The sequence below is a fragment of the Synchiropus splendidus genome, chromosome 13 (genome assembly GCF_027744825.2).
Source record: "Synchiropus splendidus isolate RoL2022-P1 chromosome 13, RoL_Sspl_1.0, whole genome shotgun sequence".
Taxonomy (NCBI): domain Eukaryota; kingdom Metazoa; phylum Chordata; class Actinopteri; order Syngnathiformes; family Callionymidae; genus Synchiropus; species Synchiropus splendidus.
In genome coordinates this window covers 2,033,836-2,059,697 of record NC_071346.1, presented here as the reverse complement: position 1 = coordinate 2,059,697, position 25,862 = coordinate 2,033,836, and the positions used below count along the sequence as shown (strand labels likewise).

Below are 25,862 nucleotides of genomic sequence, written 5' to 3'. Positions count from 1 at the left end.
GTGTTGAGACGGAGTGGGTCGGCCCTGGCCGAGACGTCCCTTACATGGACAACCAGAACACGCGTGAGTGTGTGTGTGTGTGTGTGTGTGTGTGTGTGTGTGTGTGTGTGTGGAGGAACCATCGGAGCGACAGGCTTGTCCATGTAAAGGTTTGTTCAGTTCTCACAGTCTGAGGCGGATTTGCTCGTTGAGGTTTGATCACCATCAACTCAGAGGGTTGAAGCGATTCCACATATACAATTCAAGTGAGCAGTGCTTCCTCTGAACACGATCGCCCTGCCGTTCCAAACGCACATGATCTTTACATCAACTCAAGTGCAGCACAGGAGTGCAGGGCGGGTGAGTGCTAACACCCGGCCTGGAGTCTCGGCGGGGTCTGGAGCCGCGGCTCCTGACGGGGCCCTGCAGCTGACCGACTCTACGGCGCGCCTGACTTTTCAGTGACGTCAAGGCTGCCGAGTCTCCCACAGACCTACGAGTTCGCCGCCACACTCCCCCCCTCCCTCCCCAAATTCCCGACAGTCTTGTGCAGTCTCCCGCACCCCCAGTCCCCCCCCCCAACAGAAAGTGTCTTCAGTACTTTGAGAAGTTACCAACGGCTCGGGCGCGAGGTGCCAGCCTTGCCATGCTAGTGTGCAGTTCTGTAGTGTCGTCTCAGCGTCTCGCCGAGTCATGTGATCCGAGCCAAATATTAAAGTCTCATCGATCGGCTTCATTAGAGTTTATTAAGTTACCATTAATGTGTAGTAGTTTTGATCTAGAGCAGAAAATTTTGGGGGAAAAATGCAACATGAAGCTGCACAGTTCCAAACCTCACGATCGATGGCGATTAAGTCTCAGGCCGTGATCGGAATGATGAGTGTTAAACCATAAAAGAAACTAAGAGGTATTAAGAGAGATTTAAATAATCACCTTGGACTGAGCGCGTCAGCTGCCACAGCAGTGCGTCCTATAGTAAGGCCTTTTCTGAGTAGGGGGCCTGAGGGCCGTCTGAAGAAGGTGCTATGCTCTGACCAGAGGGGGCGCTGTAGCTCGGAGTCTGAGTCACGCCAGCTGGAGCGGCACCAGGAACTGCGCTCTGGTAGGAATGAGCGTCGGGGGGAGCCATGCCGCCCGGGGCGGCGCTGTAGACGGGCGGCTGACCCATGTACATGCGGACGTCGCTGTGGGAAACAGGGGGAGCAGATTAAGAGAGGAAATACGGGCCTTGGTTCTGAGCTGCACAAATGAAAACAGATTTATCTTGGTTTCAGGTGGAAGATGAGCAGGATCTGCACTGTAAATAAAGGTTGGGGACCCGCGAGCGGCGGTGGATGTGGCTCTTTTTAAGAGTCTTGATCTCGTGGTGACGACTTGTCGCAGTGTTATCTCAAGATAACAAACTTTGTTGTGATGTGTGAGGTGGAAATGGGAGGTTACATGACCGACCTACACTTCAGGATGCCTTCAACCTGAAGCAAGGACCAGGTCATTGTCATGGGAACTGAGCGAGGCACAATGGGCTGGACCGTGTCTCGCCAGTAGGGGGCGTTTAGGACAACCGCAGGATGCATCCTTGAGCACCTACCGTAAAAGGTCAAGTCAGGTCACGACATGTTGACAAGAACACCATGAGATCTCAGTGTCGGGTATCAAAATCCCAGCGAAGGGAGTCACTGCTGAAGAGCAGGGGGCGGGTGTCTGCTCAGCATTACTCAAAATACGGCCACACGGGGAGCAGTCAGACCTTCGTGATGACAAGAAAATCATCTCCGCTACGCTGAGAAAACACAGTTCTCACTGAATCCACTGCCGTTCTGGGCTTCCATACGCTGGTAACCGTATGAGCAGATGATCAGAAGTAAAAAGATAAATGGACTTAAACAACTTCAATCGTTCACTTTCGTCCTCCTCCATTAGCTGGGCCTCTACTGAAGATGGAAGACGATACGCAGAGACAAAGGTTGCAACACATGATATGACCTCACTGACCTTGGGGCCTGCTGGCCAGGAATAGGGGTTCCAGCCTGGAGCTGCTCCATCGGGACACTGTACCCCTGAACCGCCGCTCCGCTCATGACGTAGGACCCCGAGGTGGGCTGGCCCGGGTAGACCTGCTGCTGAGGACACTCACGCTCAAGCACCTTTGAGATGGGAGAGGGAAGCTCCTGGGCCGTACCTGCTGCACGGCACCCGCCGGCTGCTGCATGTAGTACTGCTGACTCTGCAGTTTGGCGTACATGGCGTAGACTGGGTCTTCGTTCATCAGCTTGGCGTACAGAGACAGAGCTTCCATCACCTTCACGTTCAGCTCCGACAACTCAGAGTGTTTCCTGTGTGACGAAAGCATGAGCTGCTTCAGTGCGCTTCAGTGCACTTCAGTGACCCCTCAGGCCACCGAGGCAACATCCTGTGCCACCATCCTCAGCTCCTACTGTACTGCTTCAATGGGCCCTCTCGAAAACAAGCTGGTCCAGAGAGGCCAGTGTATAGAGGCTAGTCTACAGAGGCTAGTCTACAGAGGCTAGAACAGAGAGGCTAGAACAGAGAGGCTAGAACAGAGAGGCTAGTCTACAGAGGCTAGTACAGAGAGGCTAGTACAGAGAGGCTAGAACAGAGAGGCTAGTCTACAGAGGCTAGTCTAGAGAGGCTAGTACAGAGGCTAGTCTACAGAGGCTAGTTTAGAGAGGCTAGTACAGAGGCTAGTCTACAGAGGCTAGTTTAGAGAGGCTACTACAGAGGCTAGTACAGAGGCTAGTCTAGAGAGGCTAGTCTACAGAGGCTAGTCTACAGAGGCTAGTCTACAGAGGCTAGTCTACAGAGGCTAGTCTAGAGAGGCTAGTCTAGAGAGGCTAGTACAGAGAGGCTAGTACAGAGAGGCTAGTACAGAGAGGCTAGTCTAGAGAGGGACATGTCCAGCTGAGTACAGCTGTCAAAACGGCCGCACACACGACTCCCACAATGCACAGAAACAGTTGAAGCTGGTACAACAGTGTGATTAAAACATGTATTGCTCATAACTCGGCAACCTACCTGTCGATATCTTCTAACTTCTGGTCAATGAGCGGCCCCATCTGATTACAAGCACCTGAGGAGCCACAAAGGTCAAAGCATGTTTGCTCCGGTGCCACCTGGTTCCAGTGCTCAGACTTACCTTCCAGCTGTATCAACTCCACACTGTCCGACTGGTTGTCTGTTGGATCTGCGCTCTGGATCATCTGCAGGAGATGGTCCATCTTCTCCTGCACCAACACACAAAGTCGCGATTCCAGACGATTGTGGGGATGAAGCGACTGGACCAAACCTTTACCTCATCGATGTAAACAGGCTCTTGCTCCGGCTCGATCGTCTCCACCTGGACTTCTTCACTGAACTGGACCGACTTCTTCTCAGTCTTCACTGTAGAGGTGGATCCAAAATGTTACACACACTTGAGAACTCCATGGCAAAATAACGTATCGATTTAATGGTGATTTATCTGAAAGGAAACTGCGCTACTTGACATCGCTCAGCTGCCAGTCATGCGGTCAAGAGATGGGGCACCAGCATGCAACAGAACGTACTCATCTCAGGCTCGGCAGTCAGATCAGCAGTGACGAAGTTAGAGGGGAAGAGACCGGTGCCCTGGTAGGTTTCACCTTTCCACCAGTTGGGATCGCTGTGATGAGAAACAAAGTACTCTCTGAGTGAACATTTCTGATTCATCAAGAAAAAAAAACCACTAGTTTAAGCAAAAACAATCAAACAGCGACACACTCTTCGATTGTCGGAGGAGACACAGAGAGACTCTGAGTAGTCGATACCATCTCAGGTATCAACACTCAGAGATCATGACTCATTTAACGCGACTAAGCCCCAGGACTGGCGTTGATGCATGCGTCCTGTCGTACCTGTCGTCAATAATGGTGATGATTTCCCCTGATTTGAAGGTGAGCTCGTTGTCCTCAGCAGCCTCGAAGTCGTAGATGGCACGGACTTTCCTGCCGTCCGACTTGTGTGTGGAGAGAAGGCTGGAGGTGTTGGGGTACAGGCTGGACAAGGACTGGGGCTGGTGCCGCTGCTCCTTCAGCGACAGTTCGATAGCTGCACGCAAAATATCAACAGTAGCTTTCATGTTATAGAAAACTAGTTTGACATTCAGCCAGTTCAACAAGCCACCAGCAACTCTGGGAGACGTCCATTTACCTTTGGCAAGGTCTTCCTCCTCTTTCTTGTTGGAGGAAGTGGCAGGATCCTTGGCCACTAAAGCTGGACTGGCTTTGGCCTGCTCAGCAGCCTGCAACAGAAGCTAAACTGAACCACCTCGGCCGTGCTGAAAACATCAAATACAGTTCCTTTTGAAGATGAAGGAGAGTGGGGAGCACCGGCTCAAGTGGCAGCCAAGGTTTTCAACAGATTATCACACTTAGCATCCAAGACAAGACTCAACACAGGAACAGTAAATCTTCTGAAAGAAAGCATGAGCACACGCCCAGAGGGAAAATAATTGACCAACCCTGACTTTGTTCATCAAAACACTGCAGGTCTCCCCAAATACACACGTGATTCCGAGTGACATACCAACCTGGGAGCCCACAGCAGGGAAAGACACACCCTGCTCGCGGAGGTTCTTGATCATAGCGGAGATCAAGCTGAGCTGGGGATCGTTGCGGAAGTCCTCCGCCCACTCCACCATCAGAGCCTTGAGCTTCTCGCACACTTTGGGGTGTCCCTGGACAGAAACAACCGCATCAGTCACGGCACAGTAGAACCCTGCATGTGAGGGGGGTGGGGGCAAACCTTGTTGAGGACGTTGCTGACTTCACTGGCAAACTCTCTGGAGCAAACCTCCAGGTGGAAGATCTTCCCGCAGTTTGACACACAGGCACCCAGGAGCTGTGAGAGCAGTGACGGAGTCATTTGATGGCTGGATGCTTCCGTCAATCATGAGAGTGTGCAGGAGATGAGTGACACGCTCGCGAATACAGAGCTAAAAAACAGGACTTTCTCATTTCACCTTTACTTCAAGATGCTTTTGGAGGACTAAGATTAGAACAGATTATCACGTCCAACTACCAAGATTATTCGTTAAAATCTTGAAATTGTACAGGGCAATAATACATGACAAAGTAGGCGGGTCTGTTGACTTTTAAGTCAAACGCACTTGTGTTTGAGCCAATGTTTGACCTTGAAAACAGCAACCGCGGGCGGACCCGGACACGTTGAGACGTCAGCGAGAAGGCAATCGACAGTTGGCTTATGCAATACGTGATGGAGGGGGGGGAGTCTCCTCTGTGTACTCGGTTCATGTTGTGAACAAATACAGCCAATTGCCAACGACAAGCAGTGATCCAAAGAACACACACTTGCAGTGCTGATTTCTGTTGTGTTGCTTCAACATTTTTTGCGACTGAAAACCAAAAACTTCCGCTGTCAAGCGATGCAGAAGGGCTCACTCGTGATGTGCCGTCACCTCCAACTTGCTCACGACACAATGACAGTTTTGGTGTTTATTCACAGATGACAAATGTGTCACCAAAGAATTTCTCTGAGAACCTACCGTCAGCGCCTGCATGGCCACATGAGGATCTTTGTGGTTCACTCTTCTCATGATGGAGCGGAGACATTCTTTCGGCCTGCGATGAAAAGGTTTGTTACATGTAGCTGAGCACAGGCACTAACAAGACGATCAGACGACCGCCATGACACGTTTGCTCAGGTGTGAGGGCAGAGTACCGACCCCGTGCGTGACTGTCCGATCTTATCACATATGTCCAGAATGAGGCCCCAGTCTTCGGCTGTGTTCATCTCACTGGTGGCTTTCTCTGTCAGACACAAGCGTCACATTGTTTATGACCTCAAACACTGGAATCATGCACAAACTTTCAAGGTGAATTCCCGATAAATCAGTTTGCTTGAACAGTCGGACAAAAGGAAGTAATTCAATTAGAAGTGCACGCATGCACCCAACGAACTCATCTGCTCAACGGTCAAGCCATGACTACGATGACATCCTCATGGTCCTCCTCCAGGCAAGACTGCTTATGTCACCACTGTCTGAATGCTTACTGATCCTGGCGTACATCGCTTGGTCTGCTCTCTTACTGAGCTTGATCATTTCTCTGTCTGCTCTGAAAGGTTGACATGAACAGCCAATCTGTCCTCTCCTGGGTGAGAGCTGCTCCTCAGCGCTGCAGCGAACTCAGAAACCTCCTGACAACACATTAAACGTAGACAGTCTCAGAGCAGGGGTAAAAACTGAAGGAATTCTGACGTGCAAACGTGTGTTTTTAACTTCAAATATGACAACCCCTTTAGCTGAGGAAGAGTCATATTGAACTTCACTTAGCTCTTACTCAGTTATTGATCGGAGAGAGGAGGGAGAAACGAGGCAAGGTGGCCCCACGTGAATTATTACGTCTCAATGAGGCAAGTTTATGAAGATGCAATACCACCACAGTGAAAGGATAATCGTCTGGAATCGTAATAAAACTGCGGTCTGTGAGACATTACTGCCTACTTTCTAAAGGTGAAGTTGGCTGTAATTCATTTTAGTTCAATCACATGTGGTGCTGAAATGATTTCAGCAGGTTTCATCAGGACAAGAGGCTGACACAGAGGAAGATCCGGGGAAATGAGCCAGTCGAAATCTCCCTCTGAAATCTCCTCCGGCTCTCCTGCGGAGCCGCAGACTTTGCACTGATCCCTGTGACATTCACAAAAATGAGACTCCATTGTGTTATGACCAAGCTCTTCGCTTTTATAAGTGGTTGGAACTGGGACTCGTTCCATCCAGTTGACAAGTCGAGCCAGACGCCCAGACGAATCACCGCAGCGTGTGAAGCAGCTCCGCGTGTTGTATCACGATATGAATGGACGCCTGACGCCAACCAAACACAAATCAGCTGGTTGTCCACAACACAGCGAGCGCGGCGTCATTTGCATTGCCGTTATCACTGAACAACAAGGCGAGATAACTGCGCACCTGACCTACTTCCCTGTTATCAGCAGAAGGAGCACGCACAATGTGACCATTACGTGACGATGACAGCTTGTTTTTTCTCTCTTTGCAAACGAAAAGCTTTAGTTGGAACCTGCCATTAGCGATGTTCGTGGTTGCTAAGCAATTAGCTGCAACGCCTCCAGTCTGACTGGGACACATGATAAACACATTACAAAGAGAACGCAAATGAGAAAAATATGAAGCCATACTAAAAAGCATTCCAGTGTCCGGCGGTGAATAAGCCCGACAGCTTGAAGACAGACGCCCTCGACACCAACAAAGATGCCAGCGCGTCGCTACTCGAGCTAGCACCAGCACCGATGGCGACTCACCGACATCCTGGTCAAACGGGTTGGTGGCGAAGAGTGGCATCTCTGTTGCTTGGACAACAACAAACGGCTACGTCTCTGACCCTCTTCTAGTTCAATCCCCACGATGAAACCGCATAGTAAAGTGGAAATGTCACAACGTAGCGGCTCCGCTTCACAGTCGCTCCTTCGCTAGACAGCAACACGCAAAGCATGACGGGTAATTCAATCCGTCGGAGGAGTAGTCGCTTTTTAAACGCAATTGAGATTTAAAACGCATAGTATAATTTATGGCATTTCCCCATGTAGTTTCCATTTAATAATGGGGGAGTTGCTTAAATAATAATAACAGTATTGACTGAGGATCACATGACGGTCACCCCGACGCTGCGTTAGCGATGACACTGCACTATATAAAGATAGTTATATATGGCTGGTTCTTGTGGCTCTTGTCCATGTGAGTGAGACTGAACGGACTGTGATGAAAACATTCATTAAATCGTCACTGTGAATGACTGAAATGTGCGTTTAAATCAGCCTTTGGTGAAGACACATTTTTGTTCCTAATGGAATCGTCAAACTATAGTAATGTATCATACCCGTCCAGCAGTAGAAGGCGACATTCCAAATGCTTGCAAAGTTTTTAAATGTTAAGATAAAAGACAGGTTGGCTGGCACGGCCGCAGCGCGATGACGTCATGCCGTTCTCGCCTTTGATTGGTCTGTTAAGACACTGGCTACGGCATGTCAGACGAGGTCAGTAGGCGATTATCCACCAATGTTTAAGTTTATATTTGTAATATGAACCCATTTTAATGTCCTGGGCGGATTAATTTACTATTAGTCATTGTTCTGTGAATATTACGCCGCGTAGTTAGCAACAAGAATTGGTGAAAATAAAGCGTTTTATGGTCATAGCGCTGTATTTGCTATGTTTCTTCAATAAGAGGGTTAAATACATATATAAAATGTCCTGGGTATTGGATCGTCCTGCTGACTGAGTTTGAAAGTGATGCACCCAAAACCCAAAAGAAGAAATGGAAAATGAAATGAGTTATTGATTCAACCTCTTTATGGGAACCTGCGATATGTTTTTGTTTCATTTATTATTATTATTTTTAACAGCTTGAGATTCATCACAGACGTCACATCAATTCCAAATTTGACAACTTTATTTGAAATCAAACAACAATCAGCAAGTGACGGCTGCGTTTCATGTTCTACATACCTCTCTCTCTCACACACACACACACTCTAAGAAACAGTCAGTCTTTCGTAAAATAGCAGCACATTGATACTCTGTAGAAGAGGAATATATTCTGTTTCATTTCTACTGAAATCATCAGGTTGCAGTCATTTCCTTGGGAGCCATACAAGGTAGTACTTTAATGATGAAGAACACTATTTACAGACATGTTTGGCAACAGGGACGACACACCAACGTCGACTGTCTCTGGTCTAAGTTGATCAAGATTCAAAAGAAACTAAAGAATATGGGTCGTATATGTGCATGATTTGCGATGAAGCACCACAACAAGTGCCTCTGAAGACAGATCATCGTCTTGGCGTTAAATGCTGTTTGAATCAGTCGGCTTCACACAAGTCCTAAAGTCCTCAAGACAGGATCTGTGGCTGCTCCGCAGGGCGAAGCTCACGTGGCGGGCGCTACGACGCTGGAACCTTTGCTGAAAGAAGACGTGAATGAATGGAAAGGGCACAGCCAACTGCAGCAGATCACGCTGACCTACCAGAGGCGCGTTCACAGATGAAGCCGATTCGATCCGTGCAGTAGAAATCGTTCCAGTTGGCTTCGTGGATAAGTCCGGCGCAGTCCTCGCCGTCCTCATGGCCGTGAGTCCAGTTATCGGGCTGACCCGGTTTCCACTTCCTGAGAGGAGCAAGCTCAGTTACATACACCAGGACGCCAACAGAGGAAGAGCGACCGGCGGCACGCTCACTTGAAGACCGGCTTGGTTCCGTCCACCCACTTCCAGACGTTCTCCTCCTCCCGGTCCGTGAGGCCCAGCCAGAAATAGCCTTTCCCTGCGATGGCATTCCTGATGAATTGCTGATGAGGAAACAGAAAGGTTTGTCATGACTTGCAGTGTGTCTCGGATGGGTTGACCGGCCGCACCTGCTCCTCGCTGTCTTTGATGATGAGCATGGTGGATGTCAGGTTGGTGCAGAACTCAAACGCCTCATCAAAGTTGAGCCTCTGAGAGCCTGAGGAGAAGTAGTAGCAGCTGTCTCCAAATCTCCTGAACTCAGCAGGACATCCTGGGATCGGAGCACAAGGCGGTCAGTCCTAGCTAAGTTGGAAGCCGCGTCCCTGCCTCCCACTGACCTGGCGTGGAGGTGGTGGCGACGGTGGGCTGCACCTGCTTGGATGCGGATCCTTCTGGACTCGCTGCTGGTTTGGAGGACTGAGAAGGTTTGGGAGGCTCTGGCGATTGGGAGGCCCGAGGAGGGGGTAGAACCGCCGGCAGCCCTGGCAGCCCTGGTGGACCAGGAGGCCCGATGGGGCCGACCGGCCCACGTGGACCCTCCAGTCCGGCAAGTCCCGTTTCTCCACGGAAACCCTGGGGTCCAGGTGGGCCAGTCATTCCTGGCTGACCGTCCCTCCCTGGAAGCCCTGGAGCTCCACGGTCACCTTTCTCACCAGGAGTTCCAGGCCTACCCCCAGATCCTCTTGAGCCCTTTGCTCCCGGGAGTCCTCGAACTCCAGCCGCGCCCTTTGGACCGGCCGGGCCTGGTATACCACTAGGGCCCCTTTCTCCTTTCTGTCCCACCAACCCTGGTACCCCTTTGTCCCCCTTGTCCCCCTTCTGACCGGACTGGCCCACCGGGCCCGGAGAGCCTCTGTCACCCCTGGCCCCCTTTGGACCTGGTGGTCCTGAACAACAAGAGCAGAAGAAAGAATGATGAGCTTGTTGACCAACAGAGGGAAGAGCTGAGGCCTGGTGTTCTCACCCTGCAGGATGGTGAAGTTGGTGATGAGCTGCGAGTGTTTGCTGTCCACCAGCTTCATCTCCTCCATCACCACTGAGAGGCTGCTGACCTCCTTGTCCAGCCGCGAGGCCAGATCATCCTGCTGCGCCCGCAGCTCCCTGCTGTCAGCTTGGGTCTCGGCCACGCTTCCGTTCAGGCCCACCAACAGATCCGAATGCCGAATCACCGTCTCGGCACAGGACCTCAGGCCGTTGAGGTCAGAGCTGATGGCTCCCAGGAGCTGAGCGGAGAAGGTCACGTTTCCCGTCACACGGTCCATGTCGTTCTCCTGCCGGTCCAGTCGGGCTTCCAGCTCATCGAACCGAGAAGAGGTGGCGTTATCGTGGTCCCTCTGGTGGTCCATAAGTTCTCGCAGGTTCCGGTCGTGTCCCTCAGTGAGAGAGGAGGTGTTCTGGATCTGGCTGGCCAGCGTGCTGAGCTGAGAGCCCAGGTCATCCAGAGCTTCTCCATTGGCCCGGGCTGAAGCTGAGTTGTTGGCCGCCAAAACCTGAAGGTTCTGGACCTTTTCTTTGAGCCAGTCCGAGTCGGCCTGGGTCTGTCTGGCCGTCTGCTGCAGGCCCTGGAAGTCGTTCCGCAGCTTCTGCACGGCCTGTCCCGTGTCTTCCACCGTCTTCTGCAGGCTGCTGAGCAGGTTCCTCTGCTGGAACTGGCTGATGTTCAGTGCGCTGATGCCAACCAGCGTCTGGCCCTGAACTTTGACCTGTCCCTGGAGCTCTGACTGGAGCCTCGCAGTGTCCGTCTGGAGGTCGTCAATCAAGCCGCCGTGGGAGACCAGCGTTTGGTTGATCGCCCGCAGTGAGGCGCTGTTGCCGGTCAGAAAGCTGCGCAGGGACGTGTGTCCGTTCTCCACGTCGTCCCCTGTGAGCTTAAATTTGTCCAGAATGTCTCTGTTTGTCGTGGCTCTGACTGCGATGTCGTTCAGTCTGCTCTGCAAAGCCTCCAAGTTGGATTTGAAGTTCCTGATTTCGCTGGAGGCGTTCACAGATGTTTCTCCAGTCTGATGGTCTACGGAAGGAAGCAGAGGTCAGAGGTCAAAATCAAACGGCAGGCAGGAAGAAACTCACCCAGTTTCTTCAGGTCCGACTCCACCGAGCTGATCTTGCCTCCGTAGTTTTGCAGTCCCTCGGTGACACTGTCCATCCTCTGCACCACTGGAAGAGTGGGAAACATGTAACCTCAAACATTATCTGTCCAGCAGGGGGTGCTATTATCTATTTAAAAATATTGGAAACCCAGATTACACTATAGTGAAGTCAGAAATGTTGCTGTTCAACACAATAAATGGGCTTCACAGTCGCTCTCGCTTCTGAAACTCCTTCTTGTCACTCAGAAGACGCTTCCAACCTTGGTATTGGTGGTTATTACAACTGCATATAGTTAATAGTTAAAGTGAAATGAGCCAGCACTGTGTTGTGTGAACCGGGTCTGCTGGAGATGACACAACTCCTCGCTGGCTTCTTCTAAACCGGCACCCACTTGTGAGCCAACCTGCGGTTCATGAGACAACAAATTGCGACCACCTCATAAAAAGCTCTTCTCGGCTGTGAAGCCAGGGTCGTCGCCACATGGTCATCTGGTAGACATTAGACCGCAACCATGAAAATCACGAGGGCTTCACGCTACCACTGACATATGGCTGGAAAAGCCCACTACAATCCTGACCGGCTGACGCTCCGGACAGTCAGTATTCCCAGATACTCGACCGTCTGAAAGGAACCTGCGTGTCAGGAGGAGACAATCCGACTGTCACACAACACGAGTCAGAGAGGAAGGACATGGAACGTGGGGCATGTTAGACCAATCAGTGTTGGACTTGTTGGGTGGTTCAGAACACAGTGTCCTTTGATCATCGAGGGAAATGACAGATGAGCAGCGTCAGAACAACTTGAAAACCTTCAGCTGGAGCGGCTCAGTCTTTTGGATGTCTCTGTCAGAAACACACCTCCGTCTCATTCTACAGCCCTGGACTCCAAAGCCGTCAGGGTTTGTGCCGCTCACCTTTGAAGCCCAGCACAGCCACGGCGATGGTGAGCAGCGCACAGAGCACGTAGAGCAGCACGATGGACGCCCTCAGCGCCCAGTCGTTCTTACACCTGGTGCACTCCGATCCTTCCTGGATCCCTGCAACAGACAACACAGCGTTGACAACGCAAACACAACCCTGGAACATAGTGGAGTAAATAGAAGTTCCTCATCACTCAAACATGGAACATGCTGCATCTCTTTCCAGCCAAGTATCAAGTGGAAACATTTGGGCTCGTGAAAAGGCGAGAATGGAGGACTTTAAAAACACGGCACATGTGCTCCACATATGAGAGAAAAAGCCAAACAAGCGCTCTCTTCTGTCATTCCTCGCTGCCATTCAGGCCTACTGCCTGGGTCACATGTCTGCCTGGAAAAATACCTGGGATCCTTAAGTTATCAGAGATGATGGCGTGAGTAAAACTGAGAATAATGAGAATTTGTTTTCAGCCGGAACAAACAGAGTCTTGCAGAGTTAAATGATGTTTTCAGAACAAACATAGCGGCCACACGACTGCTGGAGAAGGTGCGCCTGTAATATAACAATGGCCACAGGGGGCAGCTGGATAAAACAATGCCATATAAAAATGTATCAAATGTCAATTACTTTTCATGGACCAACAATCCTGTGAAAATGGGCCTCACCCATTGGAAGGAAAATAATACGAAAAGTAAGAAATAATGAATAGTCTATGTCTCCTGTAGTTTAGCTCAGGAACGTTTTACGCTGCTAGAGACATTTGGTGTTGTAGAATAGAGGTTGCCATTGCAGTTGCAGTATCAGTAGTGGGAGAAGTGGTAAAAGAAACACAGAAGTAGTTATATAACATGATGTCATGATGTACAACATCTGCCTGTTTGCAAAATGACTTCCTATTTCACTGAATTCTTCAGGAAATGTTTACAATGGAGAAGGAAACCTGATGATCAGTGCCATCTGGATCCAGGACGGATTTGAGGGACGTTCTCGTGAGTCGACAAGCATTTTGCTGCACTGTAACAATACAACTTTCATTGACTTGACTGTTTTAAAGTCCCGTGAAATGAGCCTCTCTGCTCACCCGGGATCAGCCGCTGTTCCCAGCCCGTCCCTGTAAAGAGGCTAAATCGTGTCAGACTTGTGGACCAGGCAAGGACAGGACCACCAGGGGGGGACCCACACATCTGTGCAAACAGCATGTCCGAGCATCTCAGAGGGGCCCAGCGAAGGTCCCGGACATGGATACGTTGTTGTCCTTGTGTGAGCCGAGAGCCTCATGTCGGGGGGCCCCCCCGTCTGGGCAGGACCACATGCTGCTTGAAAGACAACATCACACTGAGTAAACAAGCAGACAAGCGACAGAAGACAGACCGCTCTCGCTCTGTGATCCTCGCTGCACTGACATGGCCTACTTAGAGAGTTGAAGGGTCAAGCATGAAACTTTTCACACACTTTCAGAGCAACAAAGGCTTTTCTCCGAGAGGCAAGTCTGCGGAGGATCTGAGCTCAAGCTGCGGAACCGTCAGAGGCACGAGCCTGTTGGGACACCTGAAACTGTTTTGGAGTCTGGGATGTTTGCTTGGTCTTCGTTCCTGCCGCCTCAGCAAGTTTTTGGAGCTCCGGGCTCCACGCATGGTCTCGGTGACACAGTGTGGATGTTGGTACACAAAGCTGCAGGCGCTAATCATGTGACACGGAAGGAAACTGAAACAATATGGACTCGTCCCACAATGCACTGAGTCATGACTGGACTCTCTCAGATAGGGCAGGATTGTGTGTCACGTCGGTGCACAAGGTGCATTCAGGGAATCAGGTTTTACAAGAAACAACACGTTCTTGTTAGGGGCAGATGTAAAAACACTGAATCGTTAAAATGAGAAGAAGGTGGACGAGTGCCAGGGTACCCCAATTAGCATGTTGGCGTCGGGCCAGGGGACCCCACAGAGGAGGTGCGGGAGGAAAGCAAAATATAAAATAAAAAACGGTTCCGTCTGGAGAAAGACAGGTTTCCGTTCAGAGCCTTTCCAGTCAGAAACAGCTAATGGTTCATTTTATGCCCATGAATTAGCCAGAAACAAGCTGAGAACAAGGAACCCAATGGCGAGACGTTCGGAGCAAATCTGAGTGTCAGCACCAAACTAGTTCCATACGTGAGGAGGCTTCAAACCTGCCGCGGGTCACGTCCCACTTGTGGCCGCACAAAGACGGCCTGTGAGGAGAAGAGCGGCTCTGGGTCGAGTGTTAATATTCAGCCATATACAGTAACCCACAGGAAACCACAAGCATTGCTTCACCTCTCTGGCTTCCATCTTCACGGGTCGAACCGTAGCGCTCATGAGCAAGTGACTGCAGAGACTCCCCAGTGTGTCGTCTATGGAGAGTCGAGACTCGATACTGACACAAACTGAGAAATGAAAATGATGATTTTACATGTGTTTTCTGCTGACTTCTATATGTGAAATAAAACGCAAAGGCAAAATCAGAGGTTTTTGAAGATGAAGAACCTAAATATAACAAACTGTAAACAGCAACATAAAACAACATGGAACTCAGTAAAACATCAGTGAAAACACGACTATTTGCTTTCAACAACACTTCATTTTAACTGGATTTGAGTGCACCAAAACCCTTGGTAGCTTTTTTCAAATGAAAATGGGGTCAAATGAAAATGCAAACTATTTAGGACAGAAAAGATCACAGTGCAATGTCTGGTAAGTGAAGCTGATTATTAAAGGCCCGGCAGCTTAAGAACATATTGCTTTTTCATCTTCGACGAAGCAGACAGATTCCCATCACAGACTGTTGCCAGGAAAACTTTATTCTAGTTTTGTATTCTAGCTCTTCATAAGAGTAATAATCCTTATAGTGTTTCCTATGTGGTCGACACTGACAATCCACATGTGTCAATCAAGTTTTCAAGTGACGTTAGCCTTTAGCTCCCTTGGTGTCGCGGTCAGAAAAGACTCCATCGTTCTGCCGTGACAGTGACTGGTCGAGGACCGTCGGGGTTAAGATGAAAACGACTCGAAGTGCCGACTCGAACGTTGACGGGCTTGTGCGCTCCGACACGGCGTGCGGCAGGACAACGTGCCCTTGTGAGAGTCGCATAGATCTATAGCTCATAGAATGAGGCAGAGGCACCATACGATCTCCTCACTGAGGCAGATGGTCAACATGCTCCAATGGTTCACGATCTAATAGCATCCATCTCATCGTCTTTCATCAGACAACAGTAAAACCCGAGCCGCCTGGGGTCACGGTGTTGCCCACTGGCCCAAACATCGCCCCCTCCATCAGGCCTCGCCAGCAGGAATGTTACGAGCAAACGCTCAGTAACAGAGCAACTCACCACGGAGACAAATTGCTTGGACATTAGAGTCTTTAAATATTTCAGCTAGCGAGGACATGTTTTTTTTAACTCACAGCGGCCTCATCAAACATCTGGGCCTGGTTAGCCAGGATCAAAGGGCAGATGCCAACATGTGATGCGCTGACTCTTCGTGCCAGGCTTGGCAGGAACCGTTTTTGTTCAGAGCTATTCGTGTTTTGCTTGTTTTTGAAACGTCCGCAGATCTGGGTTTTATAGATGTCCTGAAGATAGCAGCACCGAGACGTCAACAAGTCTGAGCGGGAGGACGTGGCCCTCATTACAAAGCCAGTGGCCAGAGCTGACGCCGCTGGACGGTGACTTTGAAGAACCTGTTAAAAACACAAATCACTTCTTCCGCTCTCAACCGCAGTCAGACGGATTCAACATAAGAAGGATTTTCGACAAATTGTCCAGTTAAACGGAGCAAATTTCTTTTTTTGAACAGCCTTGGTGAGACAGTTTAGAATAGAGGATGTTGCTAAGCCAATTACCAGAGTCAGAGCCTGGTGGAAGGAAGTGTTTACCCTAATATCCAGACTATAGAACGCACCGGATTATTAGCTGCACCCAAGATTACAGATCATAACAAAATGACACGGCCGCTGCTTGCAACTGAAGTTCCCATCTACATTCCGGACACCTGAAGGGGTGGACCAGGTGAGAGCAGCTGCAGATGAGTCATATCACCATTCACCTCCCATGATTAAAAGATACTATATAGTAGTAGAAATACTAGCTTTTCATGGTTCAAGTCGGGAGCGATGAAAACAAATGACTGGACCTTTGGTACCGCTTCTTGAAACAGATCTATCAAACCTATTTTGCCATGAATATGCGACATATAGTCCAGAGCAACTTCCATCGGTCCAGGCAGAAGGAACGAGTAGAAAGAAAAGACGAGGATAGAGAAGCGACAGGTTGTGTTTTGTAACAACCAACACAGAGACCTGGACTCTGATTGAGTGTGACACCACCAATACAGGCAGTTGAATAAAGTGAATTTCAAGGTGGAGAGACACCTGTGTAACCTCTGATCTCAGAAGAAAAACAATGAGTCTCATCTGGACGCAGAACAATCTGCATCTCAGAATTGGACAAACACGAGATCAGAACGTAGATGAGGAATGAGAGCTATGTTGAAAGGTTGTGCAGGAGGAACTAGCCCGCTGCCTTTGTTCTGAACAAACACTGCAGCCGAGACTTTAGCGGCGAATGTGGAGCAGATTGACTCCATTTACACGGCATCTGTGCCTGATTAGGAGCTGAAGATGTTTACGAGAGCTTTCTATTTATTCACTGGGACTTGTACCTGTAAACAAGACAGGCGGCATTACCGTTCAGCTGCAGTCATTTCTCTGGAACTTTCAGTCCCTGCGAGTGTTGCTGAGTGTTACGGAACAAGGCTGACGCTGGAATGGAAAGTTACAAGTGCAGTTGTCGTGAGGTGATGCACGGAGCCATGCTTGGAAGCCAGCGGATCCTGAACCCAATTATGTAAGACTCTCTGAGAAACTGCAGCTGAGGCTGAAGCTTTTTTACAGCCATTTAATTCAGCCAACACACCGGAGTGAGGTATTTATATGCTGCAAGTCTTCTTTGTCTTTCAGTATTTCCCATCAGGCGCTGACTCAGCAACAATCACCCACGTCGCCCACTTCTCCCTCCATTTCTTACGTTCCCCAACCGTCATCGCCACCTGTCTGTGACTCTGATCACCCCGAGAGTCATCCCCACCCCGTGCATCTGTCCTTGCTCTGCCTTCAGTTACACCGTATTTCTGCATGTTTCCTCAAAGCGTATGGCCAAACAAAGCAGTAGCACTGGAAACCATGGGGGGCAGTGTTGCTGTAACTACTCGATAAGTAGCTCTATTGAGACACGAGGAAGACGTAACAATGGTGGAAATTCCCGGTCCTCCTGCTACGCTGCCTCCGTTTCCTCTTTTGTGCAAGAGCGACATGATCAGTACTGACTCCACAGTCGCCATGCTGGTTTGTTGGATATATTGGTGAACAGCAATACCAACATAAAGACGCATGGAAGCAAGTGATCAGTGAAGGTAACGTGGTTCGATGGACGGGTACATGTTGGCACATAGAGGGAGCATAAATGGGCCTTAAAGTTGTTTCTTAGTTCCATTGATAAAATAACACAAGGTTAAAAAAAAAAAAAACCAATCTGCGCCTGTTGTTGGCGTGACGGACTCCAGTAATGTTGCATGAAACAGCTCCGTGTGAATCCAGATCCTGACTGACTTCTGCATCATCAATCCTCAGTCGGAGCAGAACCAGATGTCAAGTGCTGCGGCGTGATAAAGGGCCTTGAATTCAGCCTGGAATCAGGTTTGGATTTTTTTTCCTCTTTCTTTCACTACTTAAAAGAGATGTTCAAGAGTAGCCGTTGTCCAGAGTCCTGGCCCGGATTACAGAACAAACAGTCCAAATAGTTGAGGTTCCTGGTTTTAGTCACTGACAAGGTCATCCAGAGGGCAACGTAAATCAAGAGCTTCGGCAATGAAGATCAGTTCGATCATTGTGAGATCATCTTTCTGCGCTGTTGACAACAGACACGCGTGATTCACCATGAAAACAAACCTACTTCCTCCAACAGTTGTGTGTGATTCCACACACTTGAGCAACAGGCTCGACGGAGAAAGCCTTGTGGCTCCGCGAATCCTGAGTTCTGTGAGAATAGCGGTCAAACAGCTTTCATCGCTGACTAGAACCACAATGCCACACACTGGTGGTTTACTGCGCCGACCATCTGTGCGCTGAGGTTTTGTGTGGCCCGTCTGTGGAATCATGGGCCGATCGGTCCAGGGTCCCGGTCCATGCCACGACCACACACAGGCCACCTTTAAGCCTGGGTGCCCGGCAGAGGCAGTGAAAGCACACACCCTGGGAGCAGAGCCCGCTCCGTCCTGACTCACACTGACCACAGATACTGACCACATGAGAAATAGTTTGAGCAGCTGGACTGTGGTCTGTGTTGATAACATTGGACGTTGTATACAAATGTATCAAGGCAGCAAAGACACAGTCGCATCAACAAGTCTAAGAGGTCCACATCTGATGGCTTTCAAGAGAATTCCATGAACTCAGACCACCCCACTGTCGCAGGCTTGACGTCAGCCTGGACGAGTAGTTTGCTGAGTGCAAGTGGAATGCAGCCTAAGGACCATATCACAACTTCTGACTGGACATTTCCTGGGATGGACCACAACAGCAGTCTCCTCACTCATCCGGGACTCTTTCTCCAGGAATGATGAGCTCCGGCTGGAACCTGTCCTTCTTCTTTGTCTTTTGACATTTACATTAGGGTTTCCTCCACCTCAACAGTCCATCCATCTATTATACGTCCATCCAACTATTCGCACATTTATCCATCCTGTCCATCCATCATCTGCCCACCCAACCATCTATCCATTGTCTCACCATCCATCCGTTCATCTGTCCATGCGTCAATCCATATGTCTATCTATCATCTATCCATCCATCCATCCATTCATCCATCCACCAACCATGACACATCCATCCAACTACAGTATCCATCATCCATCTGCCCATCCATCTATCTATCTATCTATCCATCTGCCCATCCATCCATCCATACGCCCATCTATCATCTATCCATCCATCCATTTCATGCATCCATCTACATTCATGCCTGTCCTGGACAAGACAAGGCGATGAAGACTCGACCACAATTCAACACAAGAGCGCAGGAGCTACTATACCCACCAATAACCCCATTAAACACTTCATAAGTCATCTTTGCATGACTGAAGAACCCCGGCAGTTCTCAGCGTTTCCTCTGCAGCAGATGTGAAAACACAAACACAAGCCTGACGCGAGTGGCCATCTGAAACACTTGACTCAGTGGAAGCCCTCCAGTTGGACCTCACAACACCACGGCAGACGTTTTAGTCGACAAACACGAAAGCATAAACAGCCCATACTGCACAGCAGGCTGCCAACATCATCACGTTGGAGAGTGACAACAGAACTGTGTCTGCAAGACGCTGCACATTTTTCTCTTGAACAAGAGCGACCGCAGAGGTTGATGTTGGCTGCGCTCACAGCCAGAGGACTTTTTCTAATGCAACACTGATGTCAGGAGGTTTGCAGAAAGACAGAGAGCCCAGTCCGACACCATCAAGACTCGCTGCTGCTATTCTTGTTGCTGAGCCAGAACCTGCTGTGAGAGGAGAGCTCGGCACAAAACGTCCACGACAGCCTGCAGATGTCAGCCACCATGTTCAAAGTGGACAGAAAACCATCGGCAAACTTTGTCCCTAGTCGATAGATTAGAGCGGACTGACGGACCCAGCCAGGAACACACTTCCACGCTTGGACCCAGAAGGTCAGAGGAGAAGTGACTGTGAGTGATTGACAGCAAGTCCTCCACCTCATCCTAGCTTGGTCCTCCTCGGGTCACAGAACCTCACTGGTTGGTTCCCCCTTCTCCTAGCTCCCCTGTCCATCACCATCTTCAAACAGCTCAGCAGGTCTTCTCAGAGCGCCACACTCAAAACACAGACACAGCAGAAACAACAATACTGGGAGAATGAACCTGATCTCACGGATGTTCCGCGCCGTCTGTAGTCTTTATGGGGGTTTTTAATAATGGGGTGGGACTTAATGAGAAAAATGATCGCTCAGGAAATGAAGTGCCTCCTGCGGCACCGCCGTGTAAGTAACACGAGTCAATCGCGGCGCGCTCCGAGCCGAGTCAGCGTTTTCCAGTCTGAATGAAAAACATCTGCTTTCACCTGCTTTTGACTAATTCTTAGCAGGATCCACATGAATGTGGAGCAGAGCAGGATCTGCTCATCGACCCCCAGATGACCTCATCGCATGGTGATGGTGGGATGCGCCGATTTGTCTCTGGATTGCAGCCCCATGTGTCTGTGACCCATCAGACCCCAACATCACATGCCTGCAACTGACATGCAACAATCCCAGTGGTGTCCTCTGTCATCTGTCATCTCACGCCCTGGTGCTTCTTCCCCTCCTTAATCCACGAATGGCGCCCGTGCACCTCCCTGCATCTCCTCGCTGCCATCTTTATTGGAAACACAGGAGCCTAATCTTCCGTCAGAACGTCAGAGCCAGACCCTGGAGGGGGCTGCAAGTCGCAGGCTGCCATTCAGAAAACACTCTCCTCCAGTAAAAAAGAGCCGTAAATTGAAACCACTCGTCCTGAGCCCCGAAAGAAGTCACTTCAGGAATGTGACTTCTCAGCTAAAAAAAACATGACAAATGTTTCCCTGGTGAGTGAAAGAAGATAAAAGCAGGGAGTGAAAACAGAGCTGGAGGAGAGACACGTGTTGGAGTCAAGTCATCCTGATGTGAGCAGCGTTTTCCACCTCTGTCATTATTCCACAGCACTTTGCTGACACGGCACAAACGCAGCCTCAGGATACCTGCTCCCACTCGCGTCCCGACTTGGAGTATGTGAATGTTGAAACAACTCCCGGGATGGACGCAGGAGGCGGGGGACCAGGCTCTCAGACTTAGACAGAATTACGCAGAAAAATGTTGAGATTACCATTTCTCACGGAGCCGCAGCTCCGGACGGAGAAACCCCAGCGAAGCTCAGTCCGACTTCACAACAGCAGTCAGCAACCAGGCGGGTGAAAATTCCACCTCCGTGTTTATAGCAGGAAGAGGAAATGAGCAGGCTCATTTTAAAGTTTTGATTCCAGCCACAGCGTTATTCAGCCTCGGTTTGGCCAAACACAGATCTGACTGCAGCTCAGTGGGCTGCGCGGGAAACAGCCGGGACGAGCGCTCAACCAGCCGAGGGACAAGTCAACCAAGCTGACGCCTGAGCCATGCTTGAGTTTACCACTGAAATGTCTTTCCTAAAGTCTCTGAATTTGACTTAGAGTTCAATAAGTAAAGTGAGTAAAGAAAATAAAGCAGCTGAACTTTTTGTAGTGGGTTGAAGGGGTAAGTATCATGGTGATCTGTTTTACTTTACATAGTCAAATACAAAAGCACAACACCGGGCTTACCAAACCTCTTGTATCCGAAGGACTGCACGTCCTCTTCTTCGGAATAATCGTCTGAAAGGAAAAAAACAAGAGACTTTGAGACCCTCAAAGGCACAAGAAACATGAATGATACAAACTATACGCTGCGTTGTTTTTGTGTATTAACATAGTGGTTCTAAACAATGGGGTCGGATTTGACACTGTGGCGCCCCCTGGATTCACACCTTGTTTCCTGATGAGGTTAGTGAGAACAAGACTTGCTTTCATAGGCTCATGTGTACTCAGTAGAAGTGCATTCTCTGGACTTGTCCACAACACACGTTCATGCGAGGCGGTGAAGCCACGGCCAGAGAGAAACCCACTTGTTTGCTTTGGTCCAGGTGGAGCTGACCCTGATCTGACTTGTGCTGTGACTCGTGCCAACAGAGCCGAGGTTGGTTCGCACCCAGCTTAGGGGAGTTGTTTTAGTATCAGCTACAGAGGGTGGAAACACGAGTCCTCAACTGAACCGGGCCGCTGGGGGACAGGGGTGAGAGTGGACCGGACCTTTGGTCCCACAAGGAGCGATGTCACGTCTCAAAGAACCAGCAGAGTTTGACTCCAAAACTAGCTCTCGTGATCTCTTCAGCTGGGCCAGTTGTGCATGTCTCATGCCTAAAAACCAGTCCACTTCCAGGACTTCTCACCTTCATCTGGGTTCGACTGCAGTCATTCTCCAGCTACAGTAGCAAGACTGAGTGAAACTGACTTGTGGTGGTTCTTCTGGCTCCATGGTGAGAGGAGAACTGGAACCAAGCACCCTACTGTTCTACTGAGTGAAACTCAACCTTCTCCCACTGGACTGTTCTGAACCATAGCGTGATGTCAACAACAGGCCTTTCACAAGGTTCATCTTCTTGTGGCCATTAATGTCTCATAAAATGAATAATGTGGTGCCTTTATTATCCACTCATGAAAATGATGTCAGCCTCTTGCTTTAATGATGAAAATAGTCGACCTTTGTCCAGAATAGTGTACAACTACAGTGGACTTCAGACATACTTGCAGACTGGGGAGGTCGTCGGGTCAAAGAGACGCTTCAGTACAGGGTCTGAAGGATGTATCAAGAAGTCAGGATGACCTTTGAACTTTGCTCTTCAGTAGCCTGTGTCACCGTGCCACTCTTCAATCGATTCGTCTTGACTTGTTATGTAACAATAAGCAGCAGGAATTGCATCATTGCAGCTAACAGATTAACTGTTCATAATTCTCGCCGCAGACAAGCTAAGAGTTTCAGGCCACGGTGGGCGAGTCATTCCACGTAAATATCAGCCGCACCTCCAGACCACGTTTCCACCGGCATGCGGCGGCAACAAGTGTGAGGATTAAGAGTCTGAAGGAGTTCTCTGCAACAAAGCGGCTCATTCATGCCTCAGGCTCCTGAATCCATAACCGCACAGACAGATCAGTCAGAGAGGGCTCCAGCCTCCGCTGTACTTCACTGTTAGATGTGCAGCAGCAGCAGCAGCCAGATGCAAAACAATCTGACGACTAATGGGAAGCAGATGTCAGACAAGAGTCGCAGCACATTCCACCACAGGGTGACAAAGAAAGAAAGAAAAACAAGCAGAAAACGGTCTTCAAAATGAAGAATGAATGGTCTCACCTTTCATCTTGATCAGGAAGAGTCCTCTGCTGACAAGTTACAGTTGCATCCAGAACATTGCTGCCTCCACAGATCTCCTCACTTTGCCCTCATCCCACAGTCCAGCTCAGTGAGGAGCAGCCACACGTCACCTCCGAAAACACACTCAGCAAGAAAGCATCACTGAAAACAAGCGGCAGTTCAGAGCTGAGGAAAATCCTCCAGCTGGACCCAGGCTCCGCTCTGCGAGCCGGTCCGGAGCGCTGCAGCAAGCGGAGTGACTGAGGACCTGCAGAAATCCAAACATGAGAGGAAGTTGTGCGTGTGTAAGGATAGACCACGTGTTCCCACATCTGTGCACACCGTCTGCAGGGGCGTTCCAAGGAGCAGCCCCCCTACACACCCCGACCACCTCAGCTGAACCTCTGCAGGCCACAGTTCCAGCTTTACAGCGCCAAATCACCACACTGATCGATCATATAACAGAAGACCTGCAACAGGCTCCCTCACCCAAAGCAATGTACAGTGGATTCATGAGCGGGATTTGAACCCACAACCTCCTACTACATAGCTATCCTTGCTGCCATTGAGGCCGTTTAAGGCATGTGTCTACAGCAAGAGAATCTAGATGGTCAACCTCACTCCTCTAAACCGGGTCCTGCATGGCGAATCTCCGTCCATCTCTGGACCTGGAAGCCCAAAGTAGCCGAGCTGGACCACAATAGTGCACGATAACAGAACATAATTTCTCTTGATGATTGAGGAGGTGACTGGGAATAAATGCAGCTGTGAACACGCACGCAGCGACTTGCAGGGCGGCCAGATGTCATGCAGTCACAGGTCCTGGTCAGGGCCGTCCCCCACATATGCTGGCACCTCTGTATTGTTACGAGTCCTCATCTCCTGGATCCACCTGGCAGAAGCCCTATGACGTGCAGCCAGACTTCAGCAACATCAAGGTCCAGCTGGGGAAGCAATAGATGTGTTGCTCTATAGCGTCCTCTGCTGACGAATAAGAAAAAGATCGAATATAAAAATAAAGAAAACGACAAGGCATGTTAAAGTGATCAGCATCAGTGCGATTACTGTATCCATCATTCTGCACTCAAGTTTACTTACAGGAGTCTGGAGGTCAAAGCTGACTGTTGTCCTGAGAACTGTTCTTCTCTCTGCACCTTTTCACTCCTTCAGATCCAGTTGATGATGGCAGAGTTGTTCGATGTGGGACGGAAATAAACATTCATTCAATACTACAGTGGCAACAATAGGTTGGAGGTGACTTGTTTGAAATGGCTTTATTCAGCTTTTCTGCAGACGAAGGTCCATCTGTGGTGCAGCAGTCGGACCATCGTTTTCAACCATTTTCCTCCTGCGAAACAGAAACATCAGCCAGTCACATGTTGTCACTCAATGTGCTGTTCTTTCTCTACAAGAGAATGATTCAGGTCTAGATTCTCACCTCTGGCAGCATCACATCAAAAACACAGTCCAAAAGGCAAATTAATGTTTAAATTCTTCGATGCTTTGAAAAGTGCAAACATCACGTGACATCATGCATCAACAAGCATTTTGGAAATTTTATGTTTATTACCATTTCTTCCCATTCTATTCCTCCATGTTTCTCAAATACACTTGTGTGGAGAGATTGATGATGTCACACCAACCTTGTTTGAGCCCATTCCGTTGCAGAAGAGACGGACCGAGGATCCGGTCTAGAGGAATGAGGTCGGCCATCTTGCCTGCTATTAGGTTTGTGACTGGCTTTACATATGTTCCACTCCACGTCTCTGACAAATACCCGACCTTCAGCTCCCTCATGAGGACACCTGCCGACCATGAGGGTGTGGGGGGGAGGGGTCAGCATGCAAGTCCACTGATCTATGAGTCAAAGACGGGAGGAACAGTCTTCTGGCTCAGCTCTCTTTTAGCAGCAGTGAGTCGTCGGCTGATATGAGGTTTGGACAGTTTTGTGATTCACTGGAAAGGCTTCACACACCTGTAGGAGCTCCGTTGAACTACTGCCACCTGCTGTCCGATTGAGCTCATTGCATCACCATCTATGAAATTCTACAAAAAGGAACCAAATTATACTGACAAAACCAATAAACTATCGAGGTAAAAAACATCGATGCAGAGCTGAGCTGCTCTATGGAGGTCTGCACTCTCTTGAGTGACTCCTCACCTTCTCACGGTTTCAACAGGAACAGTCTGGCTCAGTGGATCTGGGATTAATGGACGTTTTCACGGGGAGTTAAGGTCTATTTTTAGAAGTCCTGTCACACGGTCTTGATTAGTGCTCTGCACGTTTTCACACAACAACAAAACAAAAACGTTATTTTCTCATCAGCAGTTGAAGGTTCAGCTCCTGTGTGGGCCTCCATGTTCAAACCTTCCTCCCCACTGTGTTACAGGATCCGGGTGTGGAAGGTGGACGGCTGCTGTTCCCCATTACTGTCCTGGGAAACCCACTTTTTAGGGTCGCAGCGTGCAAGGAGGTCACATGTTTGGAGAGCTGCTGAGGGGGCAGAAGAAGCATCAAGACCATCCACAGCCTGTATATGGTTGTTATTGTCTGGACATGTGCACAGTG

The 25,862-nt window shown here is 49.5% G+C and overlaps 1 protein-coding gene across 1 annotated transcript; it reads right to left on the bottom strand.

Annotated features, from left to right (window-relative positions):
- Positions 1-560: 560 nt before the first annotated feature.
- Positions 561-25,787, bottom strand: LOC128769713 (collectin-12-like). The gene is made up of 29 exons (XM_053883658.1): positions 25,455-25,787; positions 25,269-25,339; positions 24,937-25,150; positions 24,392-24,641; positions 23,294-24,274; positions 21,670-21,720; positions 12,277-12,399; positions 11,343-11,429; positions 10,240-11,283; positions 9,614-10,162; positions 9,404-9,546; positions 9,228-9,337; positions 9,018-9,157; positions 8,939-8,954; positions 7,428-7,461; positions 7,294-7,360; positions 5,699-5,783; positions 5,519-5,594; positions 4,759-4,854; positions 4,544-4,690; positions 4,165-4,255; positions 3,870-4,062; positions 3,543-3,637; positions 3,290-3,378; positions 3,134-3,221; positions 3,013-3,067; positions 2,159-2,312; positions 1,972-2,099; positions 561-1,163 (listed from the first exon to the last, which is right to left on the bottom strand). The coding sequence occupies exons 5-29, from the start codon at positions 23,298-23,300 to the stop codon at positions 950-952; spliced, it is 3,882 nt and encodes a 1,293-aa protein (XP_053739633.1). The 5' UTR covers positions 23,301-24,274; positions 24,392-24,641; positions 24,937-25,150; positions 25,269-25,339; positions 25,455-25,787; the 3' UTR covers positions 561-949.
- Positions 25,788-25,862: the final 75 nt, after the last annotated feature.

What these genes read in the sequence shown, in the direction of transcription:
- LOC128769713 (XM_053883658.1), bottom strand. An exon ending in GGAACCAAGCCGGTCTTCAA is followed by an intron (nt 9,158 to 9,227) that starts GTGAGCGTGCCG and finishes TGCTCCTCTCAG; the next exon opens with GAAGTGGAAACCGGGTCAGC. An exon ending in AGCCTGTTTACATCGATGAG is followed by an intron (nt 3,222 to 3,289) that starts GTAAAGGTTTGG and finishes GTGTTGGTGCAG; the next exon opens with GAGAAGATGGACCATCTCCT.